At 36.2% G+C, this 17,915-nt stretch overlaps 1 protein-coding gene across 2 annotated transcripts in view; it reads right to left on the bottom strand.

Moving 5' to 3' along the window:
* SNTG1 (syntrophin gamma 1) overlaps positions 1-17,915 on the bottom strand; it is a 319,485-nt gene that overhangs the window by 46,712 nt on the left and 254,858 nt on the right. For both annotated transcript variants that reach the window (XM_077762285.1, XM_077762287.1), the window contains exons 14-15: positions 9,301-9,453; positions 5,287-5,379 (exon numbers count right to left, since the gene is read on the bottom strand). In XM_077762285.1, coding sequence (XP_077618411.1) covers positions 5,287-5,379; positions 9,301-9,453 — 246 coding nt within the window. The remainder of the gene's footprint in view (positions 1-5,286; positions 5,380-9,300; positions 9,454-17,915) is intronic.

The following is a 17,915-nucleotide window of genomic DNA, read 5'->3' as shown; positions in this document are numbered from 1 at the left end:
ATTTTGATAATTAGTGACCTTCAACTTACCCAACCTATATCAAAGACTCTTGAAAATGAAAAGTCTAAATATAGGTCACATCAACTTCCTTTCAAATTCTACCTTGAAACACTGTAGAAATCAGTGTCCACTTAAAGCTATAAACGGATTGTGTAGGTTAAGGTACTTCATGAATCAATATGTTAACAACAAATTTAATTCTGAAACACAATTATTTGGGAAGAGAAAGTCCTCTAATTTTATACAGAACATCTCAAAACCAAGAAGGACGTGATTTCGGTTACGGTGACATCTTTTACTGCACAGACTATAAGTTCCCAAAATGCAGGTCACCATGCACATGTATGAGTTTTACAAATTTCTTCCAGATAATGTTTCCAATATATCATCAACGAGAGTTAGTAATGAATACAAAATAAAACATACAATCACTATAGTATCTTCTAACATATGACAGTCAATTCTTTAAAATGTTACCTTTTTATTTCATAATTTATCATCTGCATAGATCTATTAGTGAATCATTATTCCAAAAATGTTTTTAATACGCTAATAAACAACCTTTGTTAGAGAAGGCTTTTAAGTATGTTATCCTAAAATTTCTCTAATTCAACCATTAAAACATTAAAAAAAAACTATCAGACAATAGCAATTTGAGGGAACCAAAAGACTGTCAGGAAAACAGTAATATGAGTAATAATTGTCTTTTACTTTTCCCCAGGTATAAGAGTCAGGATTTACAGGGTCTCACGAATTGCAATGGGCATTTACATGGGATGAACTCCAATTATAGCCCATGGAGGCTTTGAGGTTGAGTTATACCCTGGGCTGCAGAATAAGGGGTGGGGGTGGGAGGGCTGAGGTGTAGAATCCGATGCTTTCATCTTCATTTTAACCATTAGAGTTCAGGTGTCATCTGACACAGATAAAAAGAACCCTCCTTCATTCTTTTATTTTGCTTACAAATTTTCATAGTTAAAAAGAAAAGTTTGAAAGTTGTTCTTCTAGGGGTGCCTGGGTGGCTCAGTTGGTTAAGCATCCAACTTTGGCTCAGGTCATAATCTCATGGTTCATGGGTTCGAGCCCTGCATCAGGCTCTGTGTTGACAGCTAGCTCAGAGCCTGGAGCCTGTTTCAGATTCTGTGTCTCCCTCTCTCTCTGACCCTCCCCTGCTTATGCTGTCTCTCTCTCTCTCTCTCTCAGAAATAAAACATTAAAAAATTTAAAAAAGAGTCTCTCATGCATGAGAGACTCTTGAATGCTGACAAAAACNATTAAAAAAGAAAGTTGGTCTAAATTATCAAAGGGAAACAAAAATTAATTCCATTAATGCCCCTTCATTCAGTCTTGCCTCCATCCAATCAATGCAATCTGGATACCTTGGCTAAAATGACCTTTCTGTAGTTATAATCACATTGGGTGAAACATGTATTAGACCATCATCAGGGGACCCAGTTTTTCACCCCCAGCATTTTCTCCATTTCTTTCCTTGTAATTATCTTTCATGAAGTTGAATATCTCTTACTTCTGTTCATACACTGATCATTTTCACCCTAACTTGTAANGGGTTTGGAATCCAGGGTTTGCCCACGTTTTCTCCATCTCAGTTATGCACTGTTCTACTGGGTTTCTGCTGCCAAACACACTTCTAATCATTTGCTTTCTGTGTCTCAAACCCTTCAAAGGTTCTTCTGTTCTTACAATCAGATGTAAATTCTTTACTAGGATGCCTTTCATCATCTGGCTCTTGGCTACCCACAAACTTGATCTCTCATCTTTGACCTCACATTCAATGTTCTTCCTTGCAGGTTTGTCTGGATGATTTGACCCTTGGTGTCTTCATTTCTAGGAAGCTTTCCTAGAGCACCCAAGACTGATCCTCTTGTATCTTTCAATAGACAGCAAGTATCCAGTTAACTACTTACTTAATGTTACTGCTGAGGGCTCTGTTAATTTAGGAAGTTAATTAATACATATAATTCATTAATGCTTATGTGCAAGTTTAAAGGGATGTAATGGCAACAAATCTATACTCTTAGCTATGGGAATCATATTAGTACTGCAATATCATACTTTGACACATTAGTGAAAAAACCTTTTCTAACACTGAAAAGGCTACATTTTAATCAGAATGAAGATTACTAAGAACAACCTAGGTGTTATATGGCCACACATTTCTATGAGGGAATTTCCCCAGCAACACTAAGGGAAACAAAGGAATGTATAACCTCCTATCATGTTGCCAAGGTAAACCGAAGTGTGGGAAATGCAATACTCTTTAGTGTGTTTTGTACTGTCTGGAAAACTCAGGGAAATGATTTTCCCTGGAGACCTTCATGCACAAGGGACAAATAATGATAAGCTTGAAATTCCTAGACTTCACTGCTTCCAAACCTGTAGTAGTCTACTATAGACTGAGGTCACAGTGACTCTTCTCTTAACACGAGAGTCTCTGATCTAGTCTTCTACTAATTTTTTCAAAGTTGTTTATTTTATTTTTAAAAAATTANATATGCAGCAATTCTCCCCTTTGCCCCTGTACTAACAGTGCAGGACTTGCTTTACAAGGAGCTCAATTAACCACTTAGAACGCCAACCTCCTCTTTCCTGGGATCTGTGCTTTACATAAGACCTTTGTTTTGCTTCCACAGTCACTTCAGGGCTGGAGGCCCTGAGCAAGAAGCAGTGCAGACAGATAAAATGTGAGCAACTTAAGGGTATCAGTAGTATTGTTGCCGTGGCCCTTCTCGAGCCCAAACATTTAAAAAATCTTCTGTACATATATTCTTAAGGATTCTTTCCACATTCATATCAAGTAGAGAAAATGTTTTACTATCATTTAATTATTTTAATAAAATATTGGAACAAACATATTTTAATGAAGATATAAAAATTACTTTTTTTTCTTTTTGTATTTAAAAATAACTTTGGGGCTCATTCCACAGAGTGAGTAAGACCTTCCTGCAGTTAAGACCAGCCCAGTGGTTTGCCCAAGACTCTCCTGGCTTATGCTTGCTGTCCTGATATAATTATTAATAGCTCCCTATTGCTGTGCAAGTGTCACAGTTTCAGCAATGAATACTCTCTTCATTATTAGCAGACAGACTCTTTCCTTCCCTCCCAATTCTCAGATCGGCTTGAAGTTAAGAACTTCCAGTACAGTCAGAAAATGGAAAAAAGGTGATTACTACTCCCAAAAGCCTTTAGTTTTTCCTGCATCAAGCTTGTACTGACTAAAATCTCATTCTTCCTGGATGGTGTGCCCAGATGGCATCAGGACAATTTGCTTAGGGTCTCCTGACTCCTCATTCCTTCCCAGAAGGGAATACCTCGACATGTCATAAAGAACGTCCACATCTTGATTTTCTCCCTTACCACACCAAGAGACCCTTGGTGGACTCTGAAATGGATTTGGATTATACTCGCCTTAAAGAAAACTTGAAACAGATTCAGGCTTTCAGGTCTGTATTCAGATGAATTTGATTTCCGTCTTTCTCATTTACCAGGTAGGAGACTCTTTCATGTTCATAATGAGAGTTTGGGGACAATTGTAGCTATAATATTTTCTTTGTTAAATCACACTTCAGGGGTGCCTTGATGGCTCAGTCGGTTGAGCGTCTGACTTCGGCTCAGGTCATGATCTCACCGTTCATGGGTTCGAGCCCCATGTTGGGCTCCGTGCTAACAGCTAGCTCAGAGCCTGGAGACTGTTTCAGATTCTGTATCTCCCTCTCTCTCTGACTCTCCCCTTCTCACGCTGTCTCTCTCTCAGAAATAAATAAAACATTAAAAAAATTTAAAAATCACACTTGAGCTTTTTTTCTACCACCCTAATCATTTTTAAACTTATTTATTACTTTAGTTTAATACTTATGAAATTGAAGAATATTTAAATTGGTAAATGTGTTAAATTAATGTAATATCATGAGCCTACCCTGAGTTGAATATTTTATTCCAAAGAAAATCTTTAGTCACAGGAAAAGCTTATGGCAGTCTTATCTGAGAGCCATCAAAAGAGCCATGAAACCGAAAGTTCCATATTTAGAGAAGAATTCTTTTGGCATTAGGCAAAGGCAATGCACGGACAGTGAAATCAGACCAGCTGTGTGTACCACTTATTTTCACTCTGTCAAAAAAAAAAAAAATTTGGCCGTCCTTTAATAATGTGAGCTCTTGTGTGACAATCTACATTGCGGGATGGTGGAAAATCCTAAGAGCTCCATATACCCCCCTGCATCATACTCGGCTTGGGCTGTGGGACTGCGGTATGGACTCCCATCTTCCCCAAGGTTCAAACCCTCCCACTTTCCATATGTTGCCTTCCTTACACATTTATATCACTATCTTGTTGTATTTCCATTTTTTAAATTGAAATTCTGTACAACCATTTATTTTAAGGTGAAATATAAGTTTCCCAGGAATGGGTTACTCATGAAGCCTTAAAATTAGTGGTAAGGAATATATTGGTTTATTTCTTAGGCCATACTCTGATAAAGGAGAAAGTGGAGTGGACCTTAGGAACTGATGTATAATGAGAGGGAAAAGTTGTCCTCCATGGGGACCAGAGCCCCAGGTCAGAAACTGCAGCAGTAACTCTAGCACTGGGACAAGATTAGCAGTGGGTAAGGGGTCCATTGTGTTTTAAGGTTTGATTGATATGACTAACTGTGAGGATGCCTTTCATCATTTAATATGCATCACTCTCAGAGAAAGATCCTTTGTGGAAAAGGCACCCAATTAGACAATACAAGACCTTACTAAGTCAAGTAAGGATGACTACCATTTACTCCCTGGCTAGAAACTCTAAACCCCACAATCCCTCCCCACACTACGATTCTAACATATTACCAATACTAATAAACTAATACAGTAAAAAACAAAAAGGTTTTCCCCATTTGGATATTGGAGATGTTGATGCAAAACACTAGTAAAGAAACACTTGTTTAAAAATATTGTGTTTGGGGGAAAAATTTCCCCTCAAATGTTTTATCTTTAGTAAGAATAATGTATATAAATATATTATAAAATAGAATGTATATATGTCATACATATATATTCACTTTATATAGTTATAATGTTTTATGTAAATGTGTTTGTCTTATTAAATTCAAACTTGTTTCTCTATAATCAGAATAAAGCATGATTTATCTTCTATTAACAAAAATGAGGATCTAGAATATGATACGTGATCATCAATGAAAATACTGACAGGAGTTAGAAGTTATTTCAGTCATTCTTAAATTACAATGCCCGCAGCACATTTCTTGGAGCTGACTTCCACATTACCTTTGTTGCAGCATCAAAGCAGATAAATCCTGTGCTAAAGTCAATCGTGAGTCCCATGAGGTGACTTTCTAGCACACATGCATATGTCTTGCACTAGATAGAACAGAAAACACTGTTACTTTTTGTGTGATTGACCCAATATCATTATTAATAGCCAACATTTATCAAAGACTGTGTGATGGCTCCTGTAATAAGTTGCTTATACAGTAAATAACATAATATCAGCAATCATTGTCTGAGGAGCAAAGTAATATTGACAACTCAGTGTTAATAAAACTGAAGCTGAACACTTTTTAACCTGCCAAGGGTCTGCGGTGCCACGTTTCCAACCCTGCACCATCTGGACAGGTGTTTACCCTGGCTGCACTGACACCCTTTGCTATATCAGCAATAAGACTGCTATAAAAATGCGTAGGTGTAGACAAGGTTATGTGACGCTGTTACATTCAGAAGCTAAACACCATTGCATTTTCATTAAACCAAAAGTGAAGTATTAAAGGTTAAGGTATTAATTCAATTCTTGGCCTACCAATTTCATAGATATTATTAAATGAGAATCTCGGGCACGCAAACACAGATTCAGTAACCAAGGCAAAAAGTGTAAGAACATCTTTACCTTAAGAGTCTCTCATATAATGTTCATCCATGTGATGCAAGGTATTTCCCAAAGGCATTTACCCCTTGTTTCTTATTTGTATACAACTACTGATTCTTCACAAATCAATAGAAATTTTTAACCCAGAGATCAGATTAAATTATAATTTTACTTATATAAATATTTTGGAAGACTAATAAAATAAAGATACTTAAATTTAACTTAACAAATATGAAATAAAAACTTAGAACTTATATGCCACATGATGCATTTTTATGCCTGCAGGCCAATTTTAGTTGCATTTAATTGCAAACCGTACTGGGATATTTAAATGAAGAAAAATACTCATAATTCACAAACGAGGAGGAAGAGAGGAAAAAGAGAGAGATGGAAACTTATCTCAAGCAAACTTTCAGTACCAATACTTACATGATATTTGTTTTATAATACTCTATGTAAAAGTACACTACATGAATTACATTCTGATGTTAACGATGGCTAAATACATCAAGCTGACTTCACCAAAAATCTATATTCATAACTTTAAGCCCAATTTGCATAGGAAAGTTATAACTTGCCAAATTGTTCCTTTGGAGTAGACGCTTTCAAAAACCGGCTCAGAAAACAAACTTAATGGGCCTTGTAAGTTCATTTTTTGGTGTAATTTTGTTTAATACATGGACATCTTNTGAGATCATGACCTAAGCCAAAGTCGGACGCTTAACCGACTAAGCCACCCAGGCGCCCCCATCACCACTTTATTAAAACTACTATCAATAATAAGAAATGTTTGGGGCACCTGGTGGATCAGTCGGTTGAGTGTCTCACTTTGGCTCAGGTCAATGATCACATTGTTCATGAGTTCGAGGCCCACGTAGGGCTATGTACCGACAACTCAGAGCCTAGAGCCTGCTTCAGATTCTGTGTCTCCCTATCTCTCTGAACTCCCTCACTCATGCTCTGTCTTTCTCTCTCTCTCAAAAATAAACATATTAAAAGAAATTCTTCAAAAAGAAATGTTCAAGCATATCTCATTCCCTCTCATTTAGACGTAAGTGTTTAGTATTCTCAATTACTGTAATTTAAAACAGTACATCAGGTGAAAACACCTTCAGTACAGAACATTGAAATTTATCTCACTGAAGTTCGAAATTACAAAGAGAATCAATTTATCAATAATTAAATTGAAACAGGTATATAAATTTAGACTCACTAAAGTTTAATTCTATAATTTATAATATTTTAATAAACCTATACAATGACTATAATTAATATGTTTAATATAATATTTGATTTACTGTTTAATTTCTACATTTATTTCACAAAGAAAGTTGAATTATAGTCAGAAAAAAGTGAAGACTACACTTTGCAACATTTTGAAAGATTTTTGTGCAATTATATACTGTTAAACAATATTTGAAGATACATCACACATTAAATATTTTTAATATGTGCTTTTGGATGACGGCTGAATGTCTATAGCTGGATAAAATATGTAATAGTAATTAAAGAAAATCAGTTTTGTAAGCCACATCCTTTTTCATTTAAAGTCCTATCTTAAGGGGCGCCTGGGTGTCTTAGTCAGTGAGCATCTAACTCTTGATTTCACCTCAGGTCATGATCCCAGGGTCATTGGATAAAGCCCCGTTCTGGGGCTAACAAAAGCTAAAAAGGCATTAAATGTTTTTAACATTTATTCATGTTTGAGAGAGCTAGAGAGAGAGAGAGATGTGGAGGGGCAGGGAAAGAGAGAGAAGAATCAGAAGCAAGCTTGCAGGATTGAGCTGTCAACACAGAGCCTGATGTGGGGCTAGAACTTATGAACCATGAAATCATGACCTGAGCCAAAGTTGCACACTCAACCGACTGAGCCACCCAGGTGTTTCAAGGCAAATGATATTTTACTTTTCACTTGCTATACGCATGGTAAAATGGTATTGTGAGATGGTCCAAAGAAATGCATTGCTGAGGACATTACCTTAGAGAATATGAAGCCCAGAACCAAAAAAACAGTATTAAATTACATTAAATAACATAATATTATCTCATTGTTAACCACCAGGAGACTTAAAATGAAATCTTAAAACCATCAAATGGATAATGTCCATGTAGTTGTTTCCAAGTGAAGTGTGATATTCTAGGATGTGTGATATTCTATCATTCTAGGACAATGATAATTAGGAAAGCTTAAAAGTATCATTATGAATAACAAAAATGTCAACTCCTATTCAACCAACATATTTTTGTGCTTAAAATATTCTTGGGTGTTGATTCTTAAATAAAATAATGGAGAAGATTTTTCATCTTTCCTTTTTTGATATTAAAATATTTATTAAATTGAGGTTCTATACAGCTAAGTTATTTAAACAATATTCCTCAGTTACATTAGGATTTTAAGACATATGCAGATCAGCAGAACTGCTAGAAAGGGTCAGTTGAGCAATTAAACCAGTGACCTTTGAGTCTTCTCCCTATCCTTTTCTCCTGATTGTCCTGCTGCACTGGTGGAAACTAGTATGTTCAATATTGAAGGTTATAGTCAGAAATAAAGGAAATTAATATATGTTACAAATCAGTTCAATGTGTTGCAAATATATGCAACCAAGTCTCCTAATATAGGCATGCATTCCAGGTGAGTCAGTTACATTATCATCATTATACATTTATTTTTGAAATGAAGTGTCCATGTGTCTATTTAGGTCCTGGCTCTTTGAGCCCATTTACATGGGGCAAGGTCATCACAATTGCTCAATTTTCCATTGGTCTCTGTCAGACTTCAGCCACAGAACCCGTATTTGGGAGCCTCTTCTATTCCATGGCCCCTTGAATTGCAGAGGCTGAAGGCTCTATGAAGCTTGATCTAGATATAACTTCAGACTTAAGAACTAAAGCTTAATAAATACCTTCTGAATACTTGCAATGTACAAAAGGCACTGTATTCAGTGGGTAAATGAATAAAATAATCCCAAGCAACCTATAAGTTAGTGTGGGGAATGACAAGCATACATCACTCCAATACAAGATAGAGTGTGAACAGACCTAGGAAAACAGGCACACAAGAGTGATATTGGTGTGCACCTATGGGACGGGTGTGAACAGGACTACTGTGGTAATAGTGGTAATAATGAGCAGACCGGGCTGGAAATCAGGAAAATCTTTGTGATGACATGACCTCTGAAAAATGTCGCAAATTCCCTGTGTGGTTTTGAAGGATACAGATGAAGGAAATTGTTTTGAAAGAAAGAGCATTGTGAGAGAATGAAGCCATGCAGGCTGCATGTAAGTTGGTCATAATCAGAGAACAGCCAGTGGCTTTGTAAAACATTAATTAAAAGCACAGCATTTTCTATTTGAGATTTAAACTCTAGGGGCCAGTCATTTTTGGGAGTCACAGGTCCTAAAATCTCACAGACTCTCACCTGTATCCGTTCCACTTCCAGAAAGGTTGCTGTTTGGAAGGCTCGTTCCCACTGGGCGAGGTCAGAGTTTAACTCCACGGAGAAGTAGAGGTCTTCCCCAGACTCAGACTGCACGGTGAAGCAGTGTTTCCGCCGGTCCAGCAGGTCACTGTCCTGATGAAAACCTGGAGTTACACAGGCTGGCATACATCAATCCATATTGCTAATGTAGCCATACCTTGAATCAATGCTGACTAACACATGGTGGATCACCAAGGTTATAAGGATTACATTTTAGAATACCACTAAGTCTTCATTAAAAATGGTCATCACAGCCTAAACTGCACACCTCCAAGTCCATAACTAATGTGTTTCTTCTCTGTATAAAGACAGAAGCGTACTCATGAAACAGAAATGAGGGTTTCTGGCTTCTACGCTTATCAGTAACATAACTTTTAAAGTGTTCAAAACGTGAGATTCAGGTTTTACTGTATGAAGGGATAACACACAATCTTCTTTTCTTTTTCCTTACAGAGCTGCCAAGATGATGAAGTTAAGTAATACACATCGGTATATTTGCAAAGTTTAGAAAGGTTAACAAGCATTATATTTTCTATTGAGTTGATTTCTTTAACCCTTAAAGCCACATGAAATTATTCATCGACACAAGAAATGAAAAAACTTAGTCTAGGTTATCTAAAAAAAATGTATCGCTTTTAAAAAATACATATTTGCCTTATTTATGTAACTTTATTGTATTGAGTCGAGAAGACTTTGACATGGCAATTTCTTGGTTAGAAGTTTTCAACTGTGTTCATACATCAACATGTATGTCAATTTCAGAGGTATTAAAATAAAATGCAGCTAAGAATTGATAAATAGGGTAATCCCACACAGTATGTCAGATATGGCCCTTGAATTACATGTGGAGTGTACAGAAAATGGTCAAAGCGTAAGCACTGGGGTATTTCACCATTTCTCATACAGAGCTCTATAAACGTATCATTAAACACTCGAGAATGTTAGAAGGAATTCCCTGCTCTGAAAAGTGTTTTCAAAATAATAACTATTTTATCAATAAATTCAATTTTCTGTTTTTCCTATTTGGATGCTTAAAATATTAGAGGAGAGTGAATGAATGGCAGTTACTTCTGATTTAAGAATTTAACTTTGATAACTGCTGTCAGGAGATACTCAGAAACTTAAAGAAAGTTATATTCTCTTTGTATTTACTGATTTTCTTATACTATCTTAAAGTAAAAAAATGAAAGCATAGTATTGTCAAAAATATAGTCCAGTGATAAGTAATTGTAAGGTATTTTTTTTAATCATTCAGAGCCTACAATGTCTATCTAGTGGAGTCACAAAGACAAATATTAAGTCAATTATTATAAGTGCCATTAATGGAGAATAAGAATGTAGCTCACACCAAATTGGATTGGCAAATCAGGAAAATGTCCTCTAGGGTGTAAATTTTAAGCAATGGCTGAAAGATCAGTGGAAGACTGATGGTAGATGGACAAGAAGAGAACTTTTGCCTACAGAAGCATTGGTGTGCGCAGAGGCCTGATGCAAGAGCTTCGAGTTCATCCCAGAAATCCAGAGAGCAGGTGAGAGAGAGGTTGAGAGCCATTGCTGAGACAAGAGATGGGTCATTGGAAGGTCATGAATTTTGGACTTTATCATAAGCATAATGACAATCTGCTCTGTAAAATAAAAATTAGCAAATCCTTTATTTATGTTGTAAATATTTCAACTTCTACATTACTTATTTAATTGGTAACATTGGCACAAAAAGTGTAGATAAATAGGGCAGAATTTCTGGAAGCCTTGCTAATTTTATGGTTTATTCAAGAGGTCTTAATTTTCCTTGTAATATAAAATTGCAACATAAAATAATCAGTGTCATTAATAGTCAGAAAACTGTTGATATTTTTCCTTCTCCTATGTTGCCATTAAATCTTAAAATAACCTTCATTTAAGATTTTATGTTTTCTTGGCAGCTTAACTATTTTGCTCTTTTAAATTTTTTTAATTGTTTAAAAATTTATTCTTGAGAGAGAGAGAAAGAGCGCATGAGCAGGGACGGGGAGAGGGAAAGAGGGACACAGAATCGGAAGCAGGTTCCAGGCTCTGATCTGTCAGCACAAAGCCCCATGTGGGGCTTGAACTCAGAAGCCATGAGATCATGACCTGAGCTGAGGTCAGAGGCTTAATTAACCAACAGGGCCACCCAGGAGCCCCACTATTTCGCTCTTTTAAAATTCGAATTAGCATCTCCTATCACATTAACCAAGCACTGAAGCTCTCAAAGATAGAGAGTTCTCTATTCAATTCTGTAAATGTAAATTCAACACCTATGAACACTTGTGATCATTGGTTACTGACATTTATAACACACTCCTCATACACTGACTCAAGCTACAACCCCTATGGGCATCCAGGCACTTGGGCCTCACAGTTTCCTGAGGGAGACAAATATGTAAAGTTATAAAAAGCATCTTGAAGGTGCTTATAGCTAAAGTGCTTAAGGAAATAGAATAGGAGCAATTAATCATTCTTGAAAGTGGGAAGGAGGAAGTTTTGTTTCGGGAAGAATGTCTTTCTTATCTTCAAGGACAATTGGTTGCAAGCCTGAATGGGCTCAGGTGCTCCTGCTAAGAAATTCAAAAGACTGCCTGTGCCATGAGGACCCACTGGAGGGTTTGAGGTAAGAAAGAAGAAGAATCCATGGCTTTAGATAGAGAAGAGCAAGAGAGGCTGATGATGGAAAAAGTAACATGTTGGAATCCTTTTTTAGAAGTTTAGTGAAAAGGGATTATAGCTCAAGCATTTGAAAGATCTGCTTATAAAGTAATCATCCAAAATATACATATTCCTCTGTCTCCCAAGTAATTCATCTGCCTTATTGATAAGAACACAGGCAGCAGCTTCAGATGCTCTCTGGATTCAAATCTCAGCTCTTCCATTTATTGGGATGCACTAAGATAATGCATACAAATCTTAGCATTGTTTCTGATATAGAATTCTTAATTAACATTAGAAAATTCTACTACTAAGGCTGATATTCAATAAAATAAATATATATGTGGTTCCCTAATCTCTATTTCTTTAACTTGCTCCCTGTACACTTTATCTTTTGTCAGTGTGAGTTTGGCCCCAGTAGAAACAATAGCCTCCATAATACCTCTGACTCACTGGAAAGTATCATGTAATTAATGGTAATAAAATAATAGCTACAGAAATCATTAGCACTATTTTTGTGCATTGATCTCATTTACAACTTCTCCTTCAGAAGTATCTTCTTATTTTTTAGATTTATTCCAAGTCTTCTGGACACTTTCTGCAGACGAGTAGCCAAATGCTGTCCTTCTTACGGTTTGTCTCAGATTCACAAAGCAAGATTACACAGAAACAACACATTCCAAATATGTTTGCTACTAATGTATATACTTTTCTAAGATATTCAGAGGTCAATGGAATAATCAAAGTGGGTTTTTTGCTTAAAAAGAAAAAAATAAACTACGTGTTCAGAATAATTATTAAGATGGTAGGCATAACTAGCCATAAACTTTCTATTGTATTTGTTTTTTAAACTTTTTAAAATGTTTATTTATTTTTGAGGAAGAGAGGAAGTCACAGTGGAGGCAGAGAGGGGCAGAAAGAGAGAGAGACCCAGAATCTGAAACAGGCTCCAGGCTCTGAGCTGTCAGCACAGAGCCCCATGAGGGCCTCAAACCCACCAACCTTGAGACCATGACCTGAGCCAAAGTTGGAGGCTTAACTGACTGAGCCACCTAGGAATCCCAATTTTCTATCATATTTAAAACATGTAAGTTTAAAGGCTGAAAAATGTGCCAAAACTCAATGAGTTATCTCTATGGCAAAATTTCTACATCTAACAATATGGCTTCTTCTCTCCTTCACGCTATAATCATTTTATCCAATATTTGTTAATATGACAAGTTACTTGTTTCACACTAGTTGGCATTATGTTATTAAATATAAATTAATCTATAAATATATGACCTAACATGTTTTTGACTGCTATGTTTGCTACTGCTTTCTTTACTTGGACTCAGAGTGAATCAGGAAATCATTCAATCATTAGGCATGATTATTTAAAACAAACACAAATGTAATTTTTAATGAAACAGGAAGAACAGGCCCACCAAGGGTTCTTCAGCTACCAATAATAGTTTCCAATTTTCGTGACCATTCTAATAGCTAAAAGTGAGAGGGAAAAACATAGCATCAAAATTAAATTTTTCCAATTAATTTTGACTTAGACTTTCAAGAATGACAGAGGCCCTAAAGGGGCTTATTAAATCTACATCAAGTCTTGTGCAAAAAATAAAATAATGTTTTAAAGACGTTATAATACTATTTTCATTTTTTTAGGTTCATTTTTTTGAGAGAGAGAGAAAGAGAGAAAGAGGGCAAGTGCTCGAACTGACAAGGGGCAGAGAGAGGGTGAGAGAGAATCCTAAGCAGGCTCCATGCTGTCAGCACAGAGATTGATGTGGGGCTTGATCTCACCAGCCCATGAAACATGAGCTGAAATCAAGGGTTGGATACTTAGCCCACTAGCCACCCAGATGCCCCACTACTATTTTCATTTTTATGAAATGGATTCTTAACATTACTGTGTGGTGAAAATTTTCATATAAATCAAAATATTGTTAAGAATATTTTCTTTTATTAAATTTTGTAAAAAAGAAAGTTGGAAAGTTCACTCAAAATATTTTAATTATGATTCTGTCTATCTCAGAAAAAAAATGACATTTGTGTATTATTCAGTCAATATATTTTTTAATGTTTTATTTATTTTGTGTTTTTAATGTTTTATTTATTTCAGAGAGAGAGAGAGTGAGGCAGTGTAAGCAGGGGAAGGTCAGAGAGAGAGGGAGACACAGAATCTGAAATAGGCTCCAGGCTCTGAGCTAGCTGTCAGCACAGAGCCCGATGTGGGGCTCAAACCCACGAACTGTGAGATCATGACCTGAGCCAAAGTCGAACTCTTAACCAACTGAGGCACCCAGGCGCCCCTCAGTCAATATAATCAAAATGGAAAAATAACTTTAGTTTTAAGTTATACTAACAGTAATTACATAACTTCCATTTTCTTTATGTAGGAATACATCAGAAGTCAGTGAAGGTAATATACATGAATTTATATATTTCCAAGATAGAAAAACTTAACTTTTCTTTTAAAATATCACCTAATGCCTGTCAGAGTAATAATTATTGAACATCATCTAGCCTGTTATTATTACTTATATATTCATAAGTAAATCTCATGATCTGAAAAAGTGCTAAAGTTAAACTTCTGAAAAAAGTAATTTAAATAAGTATTTACAATTGTTGATTTTAAAACGATTTAAAATGAAACTCAAGATGTTTTAGGTGCTAAAAATAAAATCAAGCCAAGTGAATATTCTATATATGTCAATCAATTCATTTTTTAAAATCTTAGTTGCCTTATCTGGGAAAAAAAGGAATAAAACTTTAAATTTCTTTGTTCTCTTAGGCAATTGGAATTGCTGATATAAATGGACATGATAACACATTTTAGAAAAAAACACAATGCATATTTTTCAAATGAATCTCTACATTAATCTGTATAATAATCCATCAAAATAGGCTACCATCCTTATTTCCTTGAGGAAGCAGCTAGCTCTTGGATATATTGGTCACTTTCCCCATTTTTAGGGTCCCTGTTTGGCCCTAGGGATTATGATTCCATCAGTTTGGGAGTTACTTAGCTCAAATATGAATGTCAATTTTACCACTTCTTTTCAGCTCTCCTAGAATCAGTTCATGCATGTAAAAAAAGAAAAAGCTGATAATACCTGCTTCAAGGTTCTTGTGTATATATATATGTACATGCTATGTATATATATCACTTAGGAAAGTAATGGGCATATATTATATTAAGTTCTCCATAATATCACTAATGTTACATAATATCACTAATAGTCACAATATTAACCATCATGAATGTTAGCTATAACTAAAAATCTGGAATAGATCAGACCCAAATCCTATGTACACTCTAGTATACTATACACACCCACACCCACACCCACACACACACACACACACACCTTTCTCTGTAAGACAGTATAATATTGCTATGATACAAAGTAAGATATATAAGGAGAGTCAGGAACACTTCATTTTCTAGCAAAATTAACTACCAGTATTCACACTGAAAGGGAAACATGCTTGCCAGAATTGTTTAATATATAGGCCAATTTGACTCTCACCATTCTCTAGATATTTGTGTGTGATGTAGCTGCCCTTACAGGTGTGTGAATTCTGACCCAGTTTAAAATGGCTTCCTAACCATTAATTAACCCTGATCCTTATAGATTCATTTATTGTTCCCATTAATAAAATTTCCATTTGAAAAATCTTACATATATTATCAAATTCTTTTATAGACATTATCCCACTACCCCTTTTATATTTGGGAAAATTAAAGCTTGGAAAGGTCAGATAACTTAGACAAGTATACAGTAGAAAATGCAGTGATTCTGAAACCATGCCCCATGGAGTTAATGAGCTGAAACTAGCAGAAAGTTTAAAGCTGGTTTTTCAGAGAATGGTTTTCCCCTCATCAGCTATTGTGTCTTTTCAGACCCCACTAGCAAACCCACTGGCTGTCTCTGAAGAAGGCTGGATCAAGGCTAACGTGGTTCCAAGCCCCTGCACAAGAAAGACCCTGCCTATGACCCCCTCCAGTTTACACCCTCCTTAGGAGCAAGTGCATGGCTCTCTCCTTGTCCTAATACAAGCTCCTGAGCTTAGGGTCTGGACTTTGTCTCGCTCTGATGTTAGGTCTCTACCCCAAAGGGAATGGTGGTATATGTTACTTATACGTTTGTTCAACCCACATGATCCGTCTTTCCTCATGAATAGTAATGGTTCTCCACCCTTTTCATCAATATGCATGTAATCTCTTACCCTGAATTTCTTCTTTAAATAGCTCTTCCCCTCCTAGCCTGGAACACGGGAGACAGTCTGTAGACATCAATCTGCCTTCTCCTCAGGCTTCTGGAATTAGAACAATCTTTTCTTTCCAACCAACATATGACTTTTGACTATTGGCTTTCAAGCAGCAAGGAACTAAACTTGGGTTGGTAACAATTCTAGGGTGTAGAGGTATGTTTTTAATATATGTTTTTAAAAAATATACTCATGATTCACAATGTTTTTTGATTATTGGCATTATAATACATTTCTGAAGATTAGAATTCTTAGGTTGAGAAATATATGTGGTGGAGGGAGTAGCCTAAATATGGTAGGTGTTGGACACATTAACCCAGACCACATGACCCCAGCAGAGTGGCAGTCTCAAAGAACAGAACTCTCCCTAGCATGATCCCTTCTCATGGAATTAACTTATTTCAGATGCAAATACATTAACTGTTATTTTGGAGCAAAATCAAGGTTGTTTTTCTCCAGGGCTGTTTTAGGCAGGGATACAGTGACCCTAGCAACCTGTTCTTCCAACCTGCCCTTCAGTCACAGCATTTATAAGAATCCTGTTGTTTAAATCTACCCACACTGCAGGGCTTAATCTCATTCTTTGGCTTAATATGTATGAGATTTAGCTTTCTAAAGGAAACATAGGGAAGGAGAGCCCTATTTGAAGAAAAAAGGGAGGAGCATTCCAGGAAACACAATTAGCCCATGTGGTGAAAAAATGCTGTGCACCTTCAAAGAGAAAATGGTTTTTATACGATAATGTTTTTAAATTTTTTTAATGTTAGTTTATTTTTGAGAAAGCCAGCGAGCGAGAGAGAGAGAGAGAGAGAGAGAACAAGCCGGGGAGGGGCAGAGAGAGGGAGACATAGAATCTGAAGCAGGCTCCAGGCTCTGAGCTAGCTGTCAGCACAGAGCCCAAAGCGGCGCTTGAACCCACAGACCAGGAAATCATGACCTGAGCTGAAGTCGGATGCTTAACTGACTAAGCCACTGAGGCGCCCCTATGATAATGTTTTTAAAAAGTGGATGGGATATAAACAGCATATGATTATCAAAGGAAATTTTTAATCTTTGTATTTGATTTGCTTACTTGATTTCTTATCTAATATACTTGAATCAGTTTTCATTACCATTTTGATTGATATCAGCATTTTCCCTAAGACTGTTCTTGAAATAAGAAAATTTACTGCTATAAACTACAGTTACTAGAACCAGAAAAGCAAACAAACAAGCAAGAGACACACAAAACAATGTAGTTAATTTCTTACAATATTATTAAAAGAGATGGCTTTCAAAATTACCTATTGAGATTAATGATTTTAATTAACAACTATAAGATTCATCTTCCAGATTTCAATTCTAATATTCCACTTCTGAGGACAATTACATCACACTGAAAAGAGCCATCGGCTCAGGTTCAATCTCACAGTTCATGAGTTCGAGCCCTGCATCAGGCTCTGTGCTAACAGCGCAGAGTCTGAAGCCTGCTTCAGAGTCTGTCTGTCTTTCTATCTGTCTGTCTCTCTCTCTATGCCCCTCCCCTGCTCACACTCTGTCTCTGTCTCTCTCTCAAAAGTAAACATTAAAACAAAACAAAATGAAATCCAGGCTTCCATTGGAAGAGTATATGGTTTTCTGGAGAA

Source organism: Crocuta crocuta, unplaced genomic scaffold (assembly GCF_008692635.1).
Source record: "Crocuta crocuta isolate KB4526 unplaced genomic scaffold, BGI_CrCroc_1.0 scaffold402, whole genome shotgun sequence".
Lineage (NCBI taxonomy): Eukaryota > Metazoa > Chordata > Mammalia > Carnivora > Hyaenidae > Crocuta > Crocuta crocuta.
The sequence above is the reverse complement of the archived record's forward strand: the minus strand, read 5'-3'. Positions and strand labels throughout refer to the sequence as shown.